General features: G+C 43.5%; 1 protein-coding gene across 1 annotated transcript in view; it reads right to left on the reverse strand.

Annotated features, from left to right (window-relative positions):
• LOC137325611 (inactive ubiquitin carboxyl-terminal hydrolase 53-like) overlaps positions 1-20,734 on the reverse strand; it is a 102,481-nt gene that overhangs the window by 67,623 nt on the left and 14,124 nt on the right. The window contains exons 2-3 of the mRNA XM_067990880.1: positions 3,878-3,970; positions 2,512-2,646 (exon numbers count right to left, since the gene is read on the reverse strand). Of these exons, the coding sequence (XP_067846981.1) occupies positions 2,512-2,646; positions 3,878-3,970 (228 nt within the window). The remainder of the gene's footprint in view (positions 1-2,511; positions 2,647-3,877; positions 3,971-20,734) is intronic.

Raw genomic sequence — 20,734 nt, forward strand, 5'->3', positions numbered from 1 at the left:
AAATAGAGGCATAGAGTACAAAAATGTGGAAGTCACGATGAACCTTTATAAAACACTGGTTCGGCCACAACTGGAGAACTGTGTCCAGTTCTGGGCACCACACTTTAGGAAAGATGTGAAGGCCTTAGAGAGGGTGCAGAAGAGATTTACTAGAATGATTCCAGGGATGAGGGACTTTAGTTATGTGGATAGACTGGAGAAGCTGGTGGTGTTCTCCTTGGAGCAGAGAAGGTTGAGAGGAGATTTGATAAAGGTATTCAAAATCACAAAGGGTCTAGACAGAGTAAAGAGAACCTGTTTCCACTGGCGGAAGGGTCAAGGGCAAGAGGGCATAGATTTAAGGTGATTGGTAAAAGAACCAAAAGGTGACATGAGGAAAAACATTTTTACACAGCAAGTGGTTAGGATATGGAATGCACTGCCCGAGGGGGTGATGGAGGCAGATCCAATCTCAGCCTTCAAAAGGGAACTGGATAAGTACTTGAAAGGAAATAATTTGAAGGGCTGTGGAGATAGGGCGGGGGAGTGGGACTAGCTGGATGGCTCTTGCATAGAGCTGGCACGGACTCGATGGGCCAAATAGCCTCTTTCTGTGCTGTAACCTTTCTAGGATTCCATGGTCATTAAAAATTTATTCTTTTTTAAAAAAGCATTCAATTTTTTTTCCTTTTTCTCTTATTTAATTCGATTGTTTCTTACCCTCTCTTTTTCACTGTCTATAACCGATTTTACAAATGATTTTAATTGCCGTAGTTTTCACTTCCTAGTTTTTGGGTTGCAGATTATATTTCAAGGTTTTGACTCTTCGCGGCTTTTCAAGGATACTGCAAACTGATTGGTCGAGGGGAGAGATCAATCCTCTGGCTTTTTCCATGGGTCCTAGCTTCGCTGGAGTTAATGCTGGGCTCTTCTCCGCTTCCTATTAGAGGAAGTTCCCGCAGTAAAGTAAATTAGTGTGGGGAGTATAAATCTCTGGAGCGGCGAGTGGCATTCGTTTGCCACTTGGAGCAAATTACGGGCCACTGTGGTCTCTGACCCAAGGGTGCTATGACTTCAATTTCCTATACTGGGTCCTTTAATCAGTTCTGTTTCGAGATTCCCTTGATGCACTGTCATAAAACAATGGTGCTTTACATTTAACAACTCTGATCCTAAAACACTTGCGTTTCTCAGTTTATACCTGGTTGATTGAAGTCTCCCATTAAAATAACTTGCCTGTTTTCTCATACTCTTATTTCTTGGTAGCGTAATTTGTCCATCTACTTATACCAGCCCAGGGGTTGGGGTCTGTAGCATAGTGTTAGGTTGGATTTTTTTTTCCCACATTAAAAGATTCCTACCCAGAGTAGCTCATTCTATAGTTTCCCTCTTTCAACAGGATCAACTGTGTTTACTTCCCAAGTGTCCCTGACATATAGGGACACACCACCTCCATTTTTTTGTCCGTGGTGTTTTCTGAACACTTCCATCCTTATTATTTAGCCATGTTTCTGACATTCACAGCACACTGTGGTTCCCTACTGCCACACCAGGTTTGGCATCTTATTCCTAATATGTATATACATCTTAATGAAGATTTACCTCCTTTCAAGTATCTCAGTGTCAGCTTATTCCTGGTCTCCATTTCACGTATACTTGTCTGGGTTACTGTGCCCATGTCCATCTGTTTACTACCTCCCCCATGGTATATCTCATTCTGGATTCTGGTTCCCCCCTGTCAATGCTCTAGTGATAGCCTGGACCATCTACTGACCTGTAGCGACTCACTTACTGAGTCTAATTATGTTTGCCCTTGTAAATTCCTGCACCTTCCTCTCTAAAGCCATAATAATTTCTTTTAAGCATATTGATCAGTAGGCAATTTTCACATCTTTTAGCCCATCTATTCGTAAACATTCTACAGCAAAGACGCATTGTGACTTCCATCTTCTGATGCCTTTTAAAACCTACTTTCTTCATCTCTTCCATTTGTCCCCTTTTAATTAACTCTCTGTTACATGCAGCCTTTATGAGTTTACTTTAATCTTTTATTCCCTTTAATTGCTGACCTAACTATGCTCACTATATACCTAGCTCTTGATTTCTTCCTGGTGCTTTGCCTTAAACTTTGCTTCTGCCTATGCTGTATTTAATATTCCTCCTTAGGACAGAGATCTCATTGTAATTTATCCTCTTATCTTTAAATTTACCTTGTCTGCTGAGCCTCTGAACTGTTTGGGAAGCTTAGGACAATGGAGCTCCCCCAGAATCAAACTATTTCCTTAATTTGATTAGCTAAATTCTGATTTGAATAGCTCCTGCTGGAGTCCATCCTCCACTACACACTTATGGTCGATCTCTGGCGCCTGTCTGCCATGATGTTTGTAGATGCTTGTATGAATCTGAATTTAGGTCACAGGAGCTCTCCTGGAACACAGCCACACCACTGGACCAGACATACAAATTACTAGTTTAATTTAATATTGTAACATATGTGAAGGAATAAAACACTAAAATCACTGAGATACTTACAAAACATTCTGCTGCATCATTCATTAGACCTACTTGAAAACGATGCTCATCTTTAAAGCTTTCAGCTAGAGCATTGCGTAAAGCATCGGATGGAAGGGCTTTTTCCCTGCTGTTTTGAAATTCTACAAATATATTCTGCAACAAAATAACAAATGATTTGCAACAGTGGGGAAAAAAAGCAGGCAATATACGTTTAGCTCAACCTCAAGAATTAAATAAAGCAATTTCATTTTTCAACTTCACGGGCAGCAACTGCCTTCAGGATGCTATACTTAGTCATGTTTAGAACTAAGAGGGCTAAGACACGCTTACGTAAATTGTCCTGTTAAAGTTACATACAATATGAAGAATCTTCCTCCACACTACTGCAATAAACAAGTCTCTTTCAAGACAATTAATGGGGCACAAGAGAAATTACCAACCCATCTGAAAAGGCAGCACAGAACCAGGTGGCCATATGGAAAACATAACCTCTAATTTTCTAACCAATAGGCATCTATAAGATATTAGTACATCTTGCATCCTGATTTTTTTTTAAATTGCAAAACCAAATTGTAAAGTAGTGATTGGGACTTGAAGAGTTCGAGTTTTGGAGTCCTAGGAAAAAAATAATTGGAATATGCAAAATGTCTTGACTTCAACACAGTGGGGAGACAGAAAGGAAGAGTAACATGTAAGTTAGCATATTTGGACCTTAGAAGGAAGAGAAGAAGGTTCAGACCCAGCACTATTGATAAAATAGAGAAAGACCAGCAAGCTTGCACAATAGAGAGGCTTTGCCTATCAGACAAGTTTTTTTTTCCTTGAACCCTGTCCACGCACAGGTGAAAGGTGATGGAAGAGTCTCCCCAGATATGGGCGCAGGACATATATTTTATATCATTAAAACTTGATGAGGGAATAGCAGTGTTTGACATAAAAAGGAAATCAAACTTCTTAAAGGCAGCTTTAGCAATAGAGATATGGGAATTTTATTTGAGGCCAGAGGTGATAGCTTGCTCAAAAATAGGAGGAGAAAGAGGAAGAAAATTGGAGCCTAAAGATATGAGATGCAGTTATTGGTTTCAAATAGACAAGTAGCCACACAATAAAAATCAAGGTTTAAAAATCTTTCAGAATGTCAAAGTTGATTTTTTTGTCTCAAATCTTTAAGTCTATTAAGACTTTGAGTCATATATCAATTATAAATTAGTGAGTGGTTAATAAATTGCAAGTAAACATATAAACAGCATCTTTCAGAAAGTCAGATCTAAAAATACATATTGACATGGTCAAATGAACCCAAAATCAAATGCAGGGATAAAATGCCACAATTACAAATGGGCTCTATTGCACTGCTGTAATAATCTCTGAAAGTTGATCCTACCTTCAAAGCGCAAAATATGCAAGCATTTCCCGAGCACACGTGTCCAGGCAGTTGTCTTAAGCTACGTCGGAAAATGTCCAGGTGCCATAGAATCTGCAGGGAGAGACAAGCTACTTTTGTAAAAAAATAACTACGAAAAAAGATGACTTCTAAAAATGCAACTGGTGTACAGATATAAAAAGCAATCTGAAGAACTGTATTTGCATTGAGCACAAACATCCCTTCAACCTAATTCTCCAACCCCACCATCACTTCAGGGAGTTTGGAAACATTCTCCCAGACTCTGACTGCTGTTTACACATAGCCATGCCTCTGACAGTGGTTTATGCTTCCCAACTGCAATCACCAGAACTTTTCTCTCAAACTATCACATGGGAATGCATAGGCTGTGAAATGTGCTAAAATTACATTTGCTCCATATTCCCCCCCACTCTCCAAAATAAAAAACCAGTGATGCCTTAATCAAACATATTTTAAAAAAGATTCCTGATAAAAGGACACAAAAAATCTCCTGCACCTTAAAATATACCACTATTAAACTCTCTTGTTGGCTCAGTGAGCAAATGTTCCTTTTTGGTAGAGGTTCCCTGTTCAATCCTTGTTCTGTGCTGAGTTAGATGATCACAGTCAGAAGCAGGATCAACAATTTGGCTTCAGCATTCCAGGTTCTTTTTTTTTGGGGGGGGGGGGGGGTGGTTGGGTTAGGGAAAGAGTATCGGATAGGACTGCTGTCCAATGAATTCTGCTGATAATGTACACGACTGGGATACCTCCCATGGTCAAACAAGCTGCTCACAGTCACTGTCTAGGCCTCATCACAAGAATGGCCACTTGAACAACGTACTAGAAGCCTGGTGGATCTGTGGAACCATTCCCCAACAAGAGTAATTGCTTTCAGGAAAGGGGAAGGTAGGAGAATATTAAAAAGGGAGAAAATTAAACTTGTAACAAGACACAGTGGATTATACGCCAAGCTCTTGCATCAACATACATGATCTAACCAATAGGCACTGAAATCAACTATTGACACTGAAGAAAGGAACATAAAACATAAGAAATAGGAACAGGAGTAGGCCATACGGTCCCTCGAGCCTGCTCCACCACTCAATAAGATCATGGCTGATCTAGCTCAACTCCACTTTTCCACCCTACCCCCATATCCTTTGATTCCCTTAGTGTCCAAAAATCTATCGATCTCCATCTTTAATATACTCAATGACTGAGTATCCACAGCCCTCTGGGGCAGAGAATTCCAAAGATTCATAACCCTCTGCGTGAAGACATTTTTCCTCATCTCAGTCCTAAATGGCTGACTCCTTATCCCGAGACTACAACCCCTAGTTCGAGACTCTCCAGCCTGGGGAAATAGCCTCTCGGCAACTACCCTGTCAAGCCCTCTAAGAATTTTATACGTTTCAATGAGATCACCCCTCATTCTTCTAAACCCCAGAGAATATAGGCCCATTTTACTCAATCTCTCCTCAGAGGACAACCCTCTCATCCCAGGAATCAATCTAGTGAACATTCATTGCACCCCCTCGAAGGCAAGTATATCCTTCCTTAAGTAAGGAGGCCAAAACTGTACACAGTACTCGAGGTGTGGTCTCACCAAAGCCCTACATAATTGCAGCAAGACATCCTTACCCTTATACTCCAATCCACTTGCAATAAAGGCCAACACACCATTTGCTTTTCTAATTGCTTGCTGTACCTACATGTTAACTTTCTGTGATCCATGTACAAGGACACCCAGATCCCTCCGAATACCAACATTTACTAGGGTCTCACCCTTTTTTTAAAAAAAAATCTGCTTTTCTATTCTTCCTACCAAAGTGGATAATTTCACATTTCCCCACATTATACTCCATCTGCCACCTTCCTGCCCACTCACTTAACTTATCCATATCCCTTTGCAGCCTCTTTGCATCCTCCTCCCAGCTTACTTTCCCACCTAGCATTGTATCGTCAGCAAACTTGGATACACTACACTCGGTCCCCTCATCTAAGTCACTGATAGAGATTGTAAATAGCTGAGGCCCAAGCACTGATCCTTGCAGCATCCCACTAGTTACAGCTGTCCCACAGACTAGTCAAGCAACAGCCTGACATAGCCATACTCACAGAATCATACCTTTCAGCCAAAGTCCCAGACTCTTCCATCACCATCCCTGGGTATGACCTGTCCCACCGGCAGGACAGACCGACCGCAGCTGGCGGTACAGTGATATACAGTCTGGAGGGAGTGGCCCTGGGAGTCCTCAACATTGACTCTGGACCCCATGAAATCTCATGGCATCAGGTCAAACATGGGCAAGGAAATTTCCTGCCAGACTGGGCCTGCTGCAGGTGGCGAGTGAACCAACACGAGGGAAAAACCTACTTGACCTCGTCCTCACCAATCTTCCTGTCGCAGATGCATGTGTCCATGACCGTATTGGTAGGAGTGACCACCGCACATACTTCATGGAGATGAAGCCCTGTCTTCGCACTGAGGACACCATCCAATGTGTTGTGTGGCACTGCCGCCGTGCTCAATAGGATAGATTCAGAACAGATCTAGCAGCTCAAAACTGGGCACCCATGAGGCGCTTTGGGCCATCAGCAGCAGCAGATTTGTATTCCAGCACAATCTGTAACCTCATGGCCCGGCATATTCCTCACTATCATTACCAACAAGTCAGGGGATCAACCCTAGTTCAATGAGGAGTGTAGAAGAGCATGCCAGGAGCAGTACCAGGCATACCTAAAAATGAGGTGCCAACCTGGTGAAGCTACAACTCAGGACTACTTGCATGCTAAACAGCGGAAGCAACATATTATAGACAGAGCTAAGCGATTCCACAACCAACGGATCAGATCAAAGCTCTGCAGTCCGGCCATAGCCAGTCGTGAATGGTGGTGGACAATTAAACAACCCACGGGAGGAGGAGGCTGGCTCTGCAAACATCCCCATCCTCAATGATGATGGAGTCCAGCATGAGAGTGCAAAAGACAAGGCTGAAGCGTTTGCAACCATCTTCAGCCAGAAGTGCCGAGTAGGTGATCCATCTCTGCCTCCTCTCGATATCCCCACCATCACAGAAGCCAGTCTTCAGCCAATTCGATTCATTCCACATGATATCAAGAAACGGCTGAGTGCACTGGATACAACAAAGGCTATGGGCCCCGACAACATCCCGGCTGTTGTGCTGAAGACTTGTGCTCCAGAACAAGCCACGCCTCTGGCCAAGCTGTTCCAGTACAGCGACAACAATGGCATCTTCCCGACAATGTGAAAAATTGCCCAGGTATGTCCTGTCCACAAAAAGCAGGACAAATCCAATCCGGCCAATTACTGCCCCCATCAGTCTACTCTCAATCATCAGCAAAGTGTAAGGAATCTTACAACACCAGGTTATATAGTCCAACAATTCTATTTGAAAATCACAAGCTTTCGGAGGCTTTCTCCTTCGTCAGGTGAATGTTCGTCACATTCACCTGACGAAGGAGAAAGCCTCCGAAAGCTTGTGATTTTCAAATAAAATTGTTGGACTATAACCTGGTGTTGTAAGATTCTTTACATTTGTCAACCCCAGTCCATCACCAGCATCTCCACACCATCAGCGAAGTGATGGAAGGTGTCGTCGACAGTGCTATCAAATGGCACTTACTCACCTATGCTCAGTTTGGTTTCCGCCAGGACCACTCGGCTCCAGACCTCATTACAGCCTTGGTCCAAACATGAACAAAAGAGATTAATTCCAGAGGTGAGGTGAGATTAACTGTCCTTGACATCAAGGCAGCATTTGACAGAGTGTGGCACCAAGGAGCCCGAGTAAAATTGAAGTCAATGGGAATCATTGGCTGTCGAGCGGCTGGAGTCATACCTAGCATAAAGGAAGATGGTAGTGGCTGTTGGAGGCCAATTGTCTCAGCCCCAGGGCATTGCTGCAGGAGTTCCTCAGGGCAGTGTCCTAGGCCCAACCATCTTCAGCTGCTTCATCAATGACCTTCCCTCCATCATAAGGTCAGAAATGGGGATGTACACCGATGATTGCACATGATTCGCAACCCCTCAGATAATGAAGCAGTCCGTGTCCACATGCAGCAAGACCTGGACAACTTCCAGGCTTGGGCTGGTAAGTGGCAAGTAACATTCGAGCCAGACAAGTGCCAGGCAATGATCATCTCCAACAAGAGAGAATCTAACCACTTCCCCTTGACATTCAACGACATTACCATCACCAAATCCCCCACCATCAACATCCTGGGGGTCACCATTGATCAGAAACTTAACTGGACCAGCCATAAATACTGTGGCTACAAGAGCAGGTCAGTGGCTGGGTATTCTGCAGTGAATGAGTCACCTCCTGACTCCCCAAAGCCTTTCCAACATCTACAAGGCACAAGTCAGGATTGTGATGGAATACTCTCCACTTGCCTGGATGAGTGCAGCTCCACCAACACTCAAGAAGCTTGACACATCCAGGACAAAGCAGCCCGCTTGATTGGCACCCCATCCACTCCCTTCACCACCAGCGCACAGTGGCTGCAGTGTGTACCATCCACAGGATGCACTGCAACATCTCGCCAAGGCTTCTTCGACAGCATCTCCCAAACCAGAGACCTCTACCACCTAGAAGGACAAGGGCAGCAGACACATGGGAACACCACCACCTGCACGTTCCCCTCCAAGTCACACATCATTCCGACTTGGAAATATATCGCCGTTCCTTTATCATCGCTGGGTCAAAATTCTGGAACTCCCTACCAAACAGCACTGTGGGAGAACCTTCACCACATGGACTGCAGTGATTCAAGGCGGCGGCACACCACCACCTTCTCAAGGACAATTAGTGATGGGCAATAAATGCTGGCCTTGCCAGCAACACCCACATCCCATGAACAAAAAAAAGCCTGCCAGCCTGAAAAAGACCCGTTTATTCCTTCTCTCTCTTTTCTGTCCGTCAATCAATCCTCACTAATATATTACCCCCCAATCCCATGAGCCCTAATCTTGTATAACCACCTCATGTAGGGCAACTTGTTGAATGACTTTTGAAAATCCAAATATACTGCATCCATTGGTTCCCCCTCATCTACCCTGCTAGTTACATCCTCAAAAAACTCCAATAAATTTGTCAAACACGATTTCCCTTTCATAAAACCATGTTGACTCTGCCTAATCATATTATGATTTAAGTGCCCTGTTATCATATCCTTTATAATAGATCCTAGCATTTTCCCTACTACTGATGTCAGGCTAACTGGTCGATAGTTCCTTGTTCTCTCTCTCCCTCCTTTCTTGAATAGCAGGGTTATATTTGCTACCTTCCAATCCATGGGGACCATTCTAGAATCTAGAGAATTCTGGAAGATCAAAACCAATGCATCCACTATCTTTGTACCCACCTCTTTTAAAATGCTAGGATGTACTGTAAGAAATGGGATAACCATGATTGGACACAAGACAACATCACCAACCTCCACAGTCAAAACATTATCCTGATAGCCAAAATTCAGCTGCTAGAACAGACACGTATGCTGCTAAGAGTCAACAAACCACTGTCGAAATCTTGACAGTTCTAAAGTAGGTAACACTGTGTACAAAAGTATGACATCAATAACAGATAAATGGGCAATTTTCTTAATCAAAGTAAGAAAAATGCCAAAATTGACAAAACGTTCCTTACTAACTACGACTGAACAGAAACAAAATTGTGAGAATTGCATTGAGGTCAATGATCTGACAGATTATAACAAAACAATACTCTGTTTTAAAAAACAACTTATTACACAAGCTAAGCACAAAACCTTCACTTTTGAATCACCAGATAGAGGAAAGAAACATGACCAAATCCTGCTGAAATGGTTAGACAAAACCAACAAAATAACTGAAACATGATCACTTGGAGATCTTTATCTACAAGCATTCCCAACAGGGCCAGTTCAAGAGGTTACCCTCCCACCCACCCCTGTAAGACATGCGCTGTGACCCCCTCAACTATGGCAATCAAGCACTGAGTGGGCCATTGTTTCAGCTGGATGCGGAATATGTACTCCTTGGAACATTTAGAAATTTACACAAACCGTGCAATTTCATGCATTTCCGCAATTATTTAGTTTTGTTCTGGGACACAAACATATTACGGCAGGGGACCCCTATTATCTTGACTCCAGGTCTGCTTACCTCATTCTGGATGGGGTACTATCTTAATCATGGGGCTTCATTTTAGCACCCGCTATCGGGTACGTTCCTGGCGGGGGGCTCCGAAAATCGGGGAATCCCGTAGCAAGTCCGGAGCCCGGGTCCAACCCACCCACTTCCGGGTTCCCCACAGACGCGCCGACGTGCACGCGCAGCCCCCACATGTGGGACTCCCGCAGGCAATTAAAGCCAGCGGGGTACCACTTGACAATATTTACCTAGCCATTTCAGATCATTAACAGACCTGATTAAGGGGTTATGTGAGGAGGGGTGGCATTTTACAGACAACTGGGACTGTTTCCCATACTGGGGGAAACACTCCCAGTTGAAATGGACGTGTTGCAGCTGTCAGCCTGTGGCAGCATGCAAAGGTCCATTTGACAGGTGGGGGGAGGAGGAGACCCTCACTCATTGCAGGAGGCCACTCTGTCACTTGGGACAAAGTTTGGCCTCCACCACCCTCCTCCTGACAAGAAAATTCACCAACTTGAACACTTACCCCGGGGTCCAGAGACATGTACCTACCTTGCGGACCCCCTCAGATGTACATCTTCCGGATGGGGGCCGCTGTAGCTGCAGTCATGACCTCCTCGGAGGGCGAACAGCATCACCAGCCTTACCGGCCACGCCGTCCACCTCTGACACGTGGAGCTCCACAACAGAGTGCTGTGACACATCCACCTGCACAGCAGGAGGGAGGGCTACCGCAGAGAGAGATGCATCGCAGAGGGCACTACCCTCGCCACAGGGTCCACAGACCGAGGCTCAGCTTCCTGGACCTCTCTGAGCAGCAGTGCACACAGAGGCTCAGAGTCACTCGACATGTAGTCGTGGACATCTGCAGCCTCCTTCATGCCGAGCTGCTCCCGGCTGGCCCGAGCACCATCTTCTTACCTGTCGCCGTCAAAGTCACCACTGCCCTCAACAACTTCTCCTCCGCATCCTTCCAGGGTGCCACCGGGGACATCACCGACGTGTCTCAGTCGTCTGCACAAAAGAGCCCTGCAAATACACCTACACCCACTCTGCAGTGACACAATGGGTGCCATCAGTTGTGGATCTTCATCGTGATCCTCAGGAAAGGGCATTATTGCACAAACCAGACAAGATTCGCAAAGACGTGGCAGTAGTGGTGCCAATATAATATGTAATGAGTTGGTCAGAAGTTCAATATAAGTAAAAACCACGACAAACCCTCAAACACCCTTGTGCATCCCCTTCATGCTCACAACACATTTGCCTAACGCTGCCTACTGCACATATGTGATGCATGCCCTGTGGCTGCAGCACAGGTAGTGGCAGGTTGAGTGAGGCTGACTGTGAAAGAGATGCACGAGAGGGTGAGTATGAGATAGAGCCATGAGATTGTATGAGGATTGGGTTGAGTGGTAGTGGCGGGATGAGTACTGGCGAGGTGAGTAAGTGCAGGTAAGATGAGGATGAGCTTTGAGTGGGTATGAGGGGTGATGTGACAGTAGTGTTGGCAGTGCAGAAGGAGATGTGGGGTGGGGGCGGTGATGTGGCAGATGGAGTGTAGGGGAATGAGTAAGTGTACTCACTTTGGCTGACCTACTGAGGTCATTGGAGCGCCTCCTGCACTGTATGCAGGTGGGCAATATGTTGGTGGTGCAGGTGACCTCCTCTACCAACTCGAGCCAGGCCTTCCTGGTGGCAGAGGCAGGCCGCTTCCTCCCGCCTGACAGGGGGGGGGGGGGGGGGGATGATCTCTGTCCTCCCCCTCCTCCTCACCCCATCTAATGATACCTGGAGTGAGGCATCATTAAACTGGGAGCAGCCTTCCCCCTGGGCTGCTCCATGCTGTAATTTTTGCTATTTGTTGCAGCATGTCAGTGGAGGACTGCCCCTTTAAATAGAGCTCCTCCAGCTGACAGACCTTACTGCGCACCTGACGCGCAGATCAGCAGTGGGGAACCCGGAAGACCAGGTAAGTGGATCTAATTAGGCTGCGATCGCGCGGGGGGGGGGGGGGGGGGGGGGGGGGCAGACTGATTTCGCCGGGCGCGTAATAGCCCCCCCGCCACGAACCCGCAGCCCTGGTAACATCGAGCCCATGGTTTTTATGGCATGTGTACTACCATTCCCCATTCTATTATTCTTTAGTGTGTCTGTTATTGTCCCCTTTTCTCTGTTCTTGAAATTTCCTCTAGCTAAATGTCAGCAAAACCTATTCTATCCTCTTTGGCTCCCATAAACTCCCAAGTACCTCTGACCTTAACTATTTCAACTCCTCCAGTTGCTAAGCCCAAGGGTGCAGAATTTCAGTGCACTACTTGACCCCAGATTCAGCTTCCTCCTCCAAGATGACTTTCTTTAGCTGCTAAACCACCTGTCCCCACTTTCCCTCTCCCCCCGATGCCAAATTCCCTATCTATGCCTTTAGTAGCTTGAGGCTCAATTTCTTCTCACTGACTTCTTAACCATCCACAAACTACAATTCACCAATCCTCAAACGACATTAGCTTACCCACACTCCAGTGACTCGACTAAGATCATTATCCTTACCTTCAAATCCCTCCGTAACCTTGCTCCACCCTACCTCAGCGGCCTCCTACAGCTGAGCTATATGCTCCTTAAACATTGGCTCACTTCTTGTTCCCTGCTCCCTCGTCTGTCAGCACCTACTCCTTCAGCCACAATGCTCCGACCCTGTTACTTTCTTTCCAGCACCTGTCACTAGCGTCTCTATACAAAAGTTTCGTTAAACCTGTTCTCTATGAATACAAATTCAATCCCCAACCCCTTCCCCCCACCCCCTTCCTGATCAGGGTCCACCACCAAGTAAAGAGCTCCTAGATGTCTGAGCTGTGGAAATGCAAATTGTCATTACTCTGCTTCTCCTTATACCTCTGACCGTTCCATTTTTATTCTTTCTCCCACTGCTCTCCCCTTGACTGCTCCTGATGGTTTTATTCTCCCAACTACATCCTTCTCTTCCAGTGATCTCAAATTACTGCCTTTTCTTCCAGTGATCTGTTCCAACACCATGAATTGCATTTGTATATAACGCTCCTCTGCTTCCCAGGCCTCAAGACAGGTGATCCGTATGATAACAAAATGCTTCTCAAATCACGAGGTCCTGAGCAGCTGATTAGTGGCATTTAGCAACATTGAAAGTATAATTAAAGCCGAAAAAGAATTATGTGGCTTGGGATTGGAGCTATATCAAGTTGGAAACCCCCGCAACCATTGGATTTGCATTACACAACGTTATTTTCCCAAAGTATTGTGGGGTTAACCAAGACCTTTGCTGAGTGCTCCTGTTTTTAATAATCAACTGTCTCAGTACTATTGTTGCACTACAATTCTACGGAGTATCTTCACACAATGAGATTGCACAATTTTATGCTAACAAATAACATGGTTGTTTGTGAAATGGTACAATCACACTGTTTATACGTGAATGAATCCAAGGACAAGATACGCAGGAAGCAGATAATTCCAGAAGTTCTTCAACTTGCCGAGTTCAGATTCAAACATACTGGAAATATGACTAGAAACCCATGGCCCAGAAAGAGACAAAAGAAATGGATAACAAGATTTTTATTCTCAAAAAAATACAAACAGTATGCAAAACATCTCTGATTTGACATGGATTGAAAGATAAATGAAGATCTATTCGCTACAGCATTTTAGCTTTAGAAACAAACAGGGCTATTGTACGTAGTGGACATGTTATACAATATGAATTGATAACAGCTGGAACTACAAAATGTAAAATATTAGAAGCAGAGGCAATTTTAAAAAAGGGTGAAACTTACTAGAACATGAGCAGTCTAAAGACGGGTGGGTTTCTTTTTCCACAAAGTGCAGATGTTAATTCTGTTCAGATCAATTTTTCTTCTTCTTCCATATCAGAGTCTTTCAAAACTAACCATTTCACATTTCCTTTTGCTCTAGTGACGCATTATGAGGATATTGCACTTAAGCAAATACTGTTTCATGCTCTGGGAATACCCTTCTTCACTTCAAATTGCTCAGAATACTACAGTCACCAGTGAGTGATTTGTAACAGTGTTTCACCTTAGTGTTATACATGTCAAAATGCTTTCTCCAGATAAGATTAGAAAGTCTATATCTATAATTGCATTGATGGATTTTTAAAAAAAAGTTGTGTGTGGGGACATAATACAAAAAATTACATGCAACCACTGCATCACTATTATCCTAGTAACGCCGTTGTGAGTAAAGCATGCAAGCATTTGTTACAAGGTCACATATCCTGTGAGTCATCCAATCTATCCAGATGCAAGCTCCATAATATAACACTTAACCAATATTTTAACTAGATTTCATAAATTAGTTCCTCACAGGCAACCTGCATGCTGAGAATCTCAACAGTGAAGATAAACTTATGGATCTTCAATGATGTTGTTCATGGCCTAAGTTGGAGGACACACTATATTATAAAGATGGGCCTATTACATCCTCCCAAGCAATGCCCTTTATGGTCCCAGGAGAGCCAAGAGAAGCACCCCACCCCCTTCACAAAAGCATCTCACTCCCTCTTCCATCTACCCCCACCAGAGTTTACATGTCTCTCTCTTCTTCCCCTGAACAGCATCTCTCTGCTTAACCCTTCCTACTCTCAAGGGTGTCTCTCTACCTGTCCTTTTCCCTCAACAGCACTTTCATCTGTTGAACGCTCTCATTTCCTTCTACCAACTTCTGTGCTATGCTCCCAGGGCTATATGGTTTGTGAAATGAAGTCAGAAATGTATTTAGCACAACTTCATTTCAGCATCAGTAAGTTTGGAAATAAAATCAAGAGAACTTTATTAAATACACAAAGTTGGTGGTTTTTTCCAACACTGCAGATTAGGGAATGGAGCAGAGCCAATGCCAATACCTGGTCTCAGGAATAAAGCGCAAGCTGAATACAGGCCTAAGTTAGGGATCAGAACACAGGCCATCCTCAGAAAAGTACTGGCTGGATATAGTACAATGGCACCTACATGGAAATAATGGTTGCTAAAATGATTTAGTATAGCAGCACCTACTGGAGAAAATGGCTGAATTTTTTTTTGGCAACTGCCTTTCCCATTCCAATTGGTTGGGGTTTGTGACATGTCTTAGCTGATTGGTGGTTGGGCTCTATCTCATCTCCTATCCCATTGATTGACAGTCCTGTCAATGAAAGACCAATGAAATCTGAGAAAACTGACAGGCAGACACAGACAAAAACTTTAATTTACCCTAAACCTTAATAAAATGAACATAGTGAGCACACAAAAAAAAGGAAAAAATTCTTCAAAGGCATGGATATCACTATACAATTGGCATGAGATGTTACCACAACAGTACCTAGTACAATCTTAATGAAGATAAGGTAGAAAAGCACTGAAAGTTGCTACTGATGCAGTGCTACAATGGCCAATATTCAAGGTATTGAACTTGCCAACTTGACTCCCAATGAGATGACGTTCCAGGGAGAATACTTATCAAACAAATTATTATTATTTGTTGCCATCAACTGATCAACTGTATATGCAGCATCTAAGTGTTTGAGATTAATAATGTCTCTAGTGGCAACATACACAGCACTCATTTAATTCATGTCTTATGTGAAAAAAGGTATTCTAATAGTATTGCTTAAAGGTTCTTTATTTTCAGTGATGTGCTGTTAAGTATAGGATATATTTTTTCAAAAATATTGCCATTATAAGTCAATCAGAATGAGCACTCTTCCCTAGTTGATGCTCGATCACTCTTTGGTACGAGAACACATTTGTTCTCTCAATTCTCAGCATAGTGTATTCCCAGCTTAGCTCTGCTGGTACTGGTAAATGTCACACTTCAAAGAGGCAAATTAAATAAAATTGCAGTATTGGAGTATATGGAGTCAGTGCCGCATTATGACGGGTAGAACATATCTACAAATAGATACCCAGCATATGCATTTATTTTTGTGCCAACATTCCAGCAAATATACTAAGTTAGTTAATGAGGTTTAATGTTCTAAGTATATTAAAACTGAACATTTCTTGCTCATGCTGAGCCAACAATATGTATGTGCATTTGAATTGTGTCATTTGAAGTACATTTTTAATACGTTTAATGAAGCATTGCACCTAAATCACTTTAGTGAGATTGTCAGCAACACTATCTAAGTGACCTTTGCTAGAAAGCAAGCTCATCTCGATATCAGATGTTAAAAGAATCAAATTCAGCTTTGATGCCCCAAGTCATATAGCCTGCTAATTCACACTGCCTAGGCTGACACATGAAATGTGAGTGGACAAGATACCAGAGGGCAATTGGCACCAATGAAATTTTAATGCAGAAATCTATGCTTTCAGCCATGCAGAAAAGGAAAAGGAGTTAAAATTGACAAACAAAAATAATTCTTAATTCTGTAGTCTGACAGGTTTTTCTTTTTAAATTGACATCCAAAAAAAGTCTCTTGACCTTCAAGAAATGAATGCCCTATAAGCCAATTTAACTTAATGCTCTTAAACGTTTTGGCATTTGTTTTGCTATATATCAACACCAGGTGACTTATTAAACTGCAGTTAAGCTTTTCATTTCCATTTTTAACTACAGTTAAAATAAACAAGCAATGCCCCATTACTCTTGAAGCACTACTCATGTCACTTTTGCTAACTGTTTGTTTTGGTTTATTTATCAGGGTAAGGGCTGATGACTGGAGGTCCAAGATTGCTCTAGCAGAGAACCTTTTTCCCCAAAAAGTTGTTACAAAATTATTTGATTCAAATTTATGTTACATATAGAATATACCTTGTGGGACCCAATGTAAATGTACCAGCTGACACAACAGAATGTGTACAAATGCAGTAGTGCACCAGGGCCCAGGTGGTGCTTCATTCATACCATGAAAATGCTAAAAAAAAGTCAAGCCTTGCATTTTTGAAATATTCCTTTTTAAATATGCATTCACTTTCTAAAACATATACCTTTTGGTGTGTGAACTTGCTCCTGTTGAGGCACAGCTGCACCCAACAGAATAAAGTGATTGCAGTGGTATGGGCTGGAAGCTAAGATTTGTGTCCATGTGAGATGACACTAATCACAAAGCCACCATCACTGCATCAGTTACACAGGTTGATAGGATATGCACAGGTCTAAACATTCCGTTTATATAGCCACAGCTTTCTGTCTTAGCTAATTTTTTTGTCTTAACAGTATGGAAATTCCTGTTTTCAGATTTCAAGGATTTAAAAGTTAGGCAGAAATGCTAAGAAGGATACACCCTAGAATACTCAAGAAAATAGGAAAGGCTTTTGTTCATAAGTGTGGCAGTTCCATAAATACAGGAGCATGTTGCCAAGGTTTGGAGGGAAGCAAATGTTATCCCAATAAGTGACACATGAAACCTGAAAACAAACCAGTTAGCCTAATGCTGGTACAGGGGGAAAATGCCCAATTACATTTTCTACATTAATGTTCACCTAATAAACATAGAAACCACACAAATGGTCAGCATAAAGGTTAGTAACATTGGGAGCTCACTAAGGATGGCTCAAGGATCATTACCCTTTGCACATTCATTTTATATGGAATAGTCTGGAATGTAACAGTCAAGTCCAAGTGGTGTGTGGATTTCAGTGCCATTCAGTTAATCCCTGCAACAGTATCCTTTGTCATTGCATGTTGCTACGGTCTGCCACCTACTGCAGACCCACATACAGTGCAATGTTGCAAATATACCAGGATGGGTTCTGTCCCCCTTCCTGTCACCGCTGACAATGCTGAGTTAGTCTGAAATTCTGGGAGGCAGTTAATGACAGACCTTAGCAACATGCAATGACTGGAGGATTGTGTCATTAGGGTTAACTGAGTGGCACTGAAATCCACACTTGGAATTGGCTGCTATATTCCAGAATAGTCATTATAAAATGGATGAGTAAAGGGTAATGATCCCTGAGCCATCCTTAATGTGGGAGGCGATATACTGCCCTTACTGCTCAGTTCTGGATTGTTTGTAAACTGCTTAATCTGTGGCTGACTCACTTCGGAGCAGGCTGGATGGCCATATTCCAAGATTGGGCAGGTGAAGGATTTGTACAGGTGAAGGATTTGTACAGCTTCAGGGAAGTTCTGGAGCTAACGCAGTGATTCCTTCCACAGGGGGCTCACAATCAGCCCAGTCTGGCTGATGCCCTGATGTCACCGACATGCTGTGACCAAGTCATATTTCTTTGGAAAGTTATGCACAGGAACTTCGGCTGTCTGCTGGTCTTGACAGCAGCTCAATCCTTACAGTCTGTTCCTTGTCCTTGCTTTTTTTTGGAGAATAGCTCACATTGAGATATTCTGGAGTTTGGCAGAATTCACCATTGGCACGCTTGTTTCTCCAGATCACCCAGACATCTCTAGCTTTACTGATGCCATTTCCAAACTCAAGGAGGATATCCAAATGACAACATCAGCAGCAAACTGTGAGCAAGCCCCAATCCTTTGTTCGGGTGCTGGAATGGCATTAACATAAATGAGGAACAGGGGTGGGCTGACAACCGAGCACTGGCAAACTCCTGCCTTTGGGCAGAAAATAATGGAACTGCTGTACCCACTCTGATAGTAAATGTTTGCTCTGCCAGGAAATTCAATATCCATTGAATCAGTTCACTGGGAATGTCAAGGTGGGAGGTGGCATATCGCAGTCCACTGTGCCAAACACCTTTTCCACAAGCAGGAATGCCATCAATGTGCACTCTTTCTCGTTGAAGGCTCAAAGGATGTGCTATGGCAGTCATAGCAAGTTGTCATTGGTGCTTCCTCCTATCCTGAACCCTACTTGACCAAACCTGAAGTCAATGGGCTTGGTTTTCATTTTGAATTTCCCATCCACTCTCTCACATCACTTACTAATCTCTAACCTTAGGACAACCTACTCGCAGGTATCTGCTACTCCATCACTGGCTGTTAAGAAATGGCAAGTTTTTTTAAAAAACATAATCCTTCTTAGGATGTGAGCAATGCTGGCAAGTTTTAATTTATTACCTATCCCCGGCTGCCTTGAGTTGATGGTGGGCCTTCTCCTTGAACCACTGCAGTCCTTCTGCTGATAAAGCTTTGTGGAATCTCTATCAGCAGAAGGACTGCATTGGTTCAAGAAGACAGCAACCAGTGTGGGTAATTCCAGGATTTTGACCCAGCGTTGAAGAAGCAGCACATGTCTGAGTCAGGATGGTTTGTGACTTGGAGGGGAACTGGGAGATCATAGTGTTTCCATGATCTTGCTTCTCTTGTCCTTCTTGGTGGTAGAGGCTATGCACTGGGAGGTACTGTCAAAGTAATCTTGATTAGTTATTGCAGCGTATCCTTAATGCGCTGGTGATGGAACGTCGCATATTGAGTTCAGTAGCAGAGGCACTGATCAAGAAGATTGCTCTGTCCTGGATAGGGTTAAGCTTCTTGAATGTTACTGCTGCTGTATCAATCCATATGAATGGTGAGTAGTCTATCATACTCCTGACTTGAACCTTGTGGATGGAGAAGCATTGAGGGGTCAGGAGGTGAGCCTCTCATCAAAGAACACCCAGCTTCTGTAGCCAGTGTTGATATGGCCAGTCCAGTTAAGCTTCTGATCAATGGTGACCACCCAGGATGTTGGTGGTGAAAGCATCGACAATGGTGATGGTACTGAAAATCAGGGGAGGTGGTTGGGCCTTTTTTGCAAGACAGAGTCATTGCCTAGCACCTATGTGGTGTCAATGTTACCTGCCACTTGTCAGCCCTGATCTGAATGACAGCCAAACGCAGCTGTAGGCTGGCATGGGCTGCTCAATTGTTTGAGTAATCATGAATAGAGTTAAACACTGCAGAATCGTCAGCAAAGAGCACTTCTCCTGGCCTTATAAGGTATGGTCATTAATGAAGAAGCTGAAGATGGTCGAGCCATGATGCTGCTCTGAGGAACTCCAACACCAAGCCCTGGAGCTGTGATTATTGCCCTATGTCAACCACAACCATCTTCCTGCGTGTCAGGTATGACACTGTAGGGTTTTCCCATTGATCTCAGCCTTGTCAGGGAACCTGGTGCCATACTCAGTTGAATACTGACTTGATAGAGGGCAATTGCTCTCACTTCTCCTCTCCTCTGGCATTCAGCTCATATCCATGTCCAGATTAAGGCTGCGACAAGGTCAGGAGCTGAATGGATCTGCAGAACCTGAACTGAGCGTTGATCAGCAGACGGCACTTGCTGCAACTACTGATACTTCTTTCATCACTTTGCTGATGATTGGGAGGAGACTTAGAGGGCAATAACTGGCTGGGTTAGATTTGTCCTGCTCTGTAACAGAATTTCCTATCCATGTCAGAACCTGCTGCAAGATAGTTAGCACGGCAGTTTTGAACAGTCTATATTTTAAAAAGTGAATTACTGGGTTTCTTTTGTCCAGCTGAGCACAAATGGAAACTATGACAGAAAATGACCTTTCCACATACAGCAAGGTGGAGTTGTATAAACTGGAAAATCTGTACAAGCCTGTGGCAAAATAAAAAAAATCAATACAAATTTCTGTGGGACAGATATACTAGAACAGTACACAACAAAAAAAAAATCAGGGCACAGAAAATTAATTTGTTCTATCGAAGCTCATTGTTCCAGTTCACAACTACCACCACGGCATCTAATTTTATTTAGAATAATCTCAGATGATTTTCTCTCTTACCTTGCTCGGTAGATC

Source organism: Heptranchias perlo, chromosome 1 (assembly GCF_035084215.1).
Source record: "Heptranchias perlo isolate sHepPer1 chromosome 1, sHepPer1.hap1, whole genome shotgun sequence".
Taxonomy (NCBI): Eukaryota; Metazoa; Chordata; class Chondrichthyes; order Hexanchiformes; family Hexanchidae; genus Heptranchias; species Heptranchias perlo.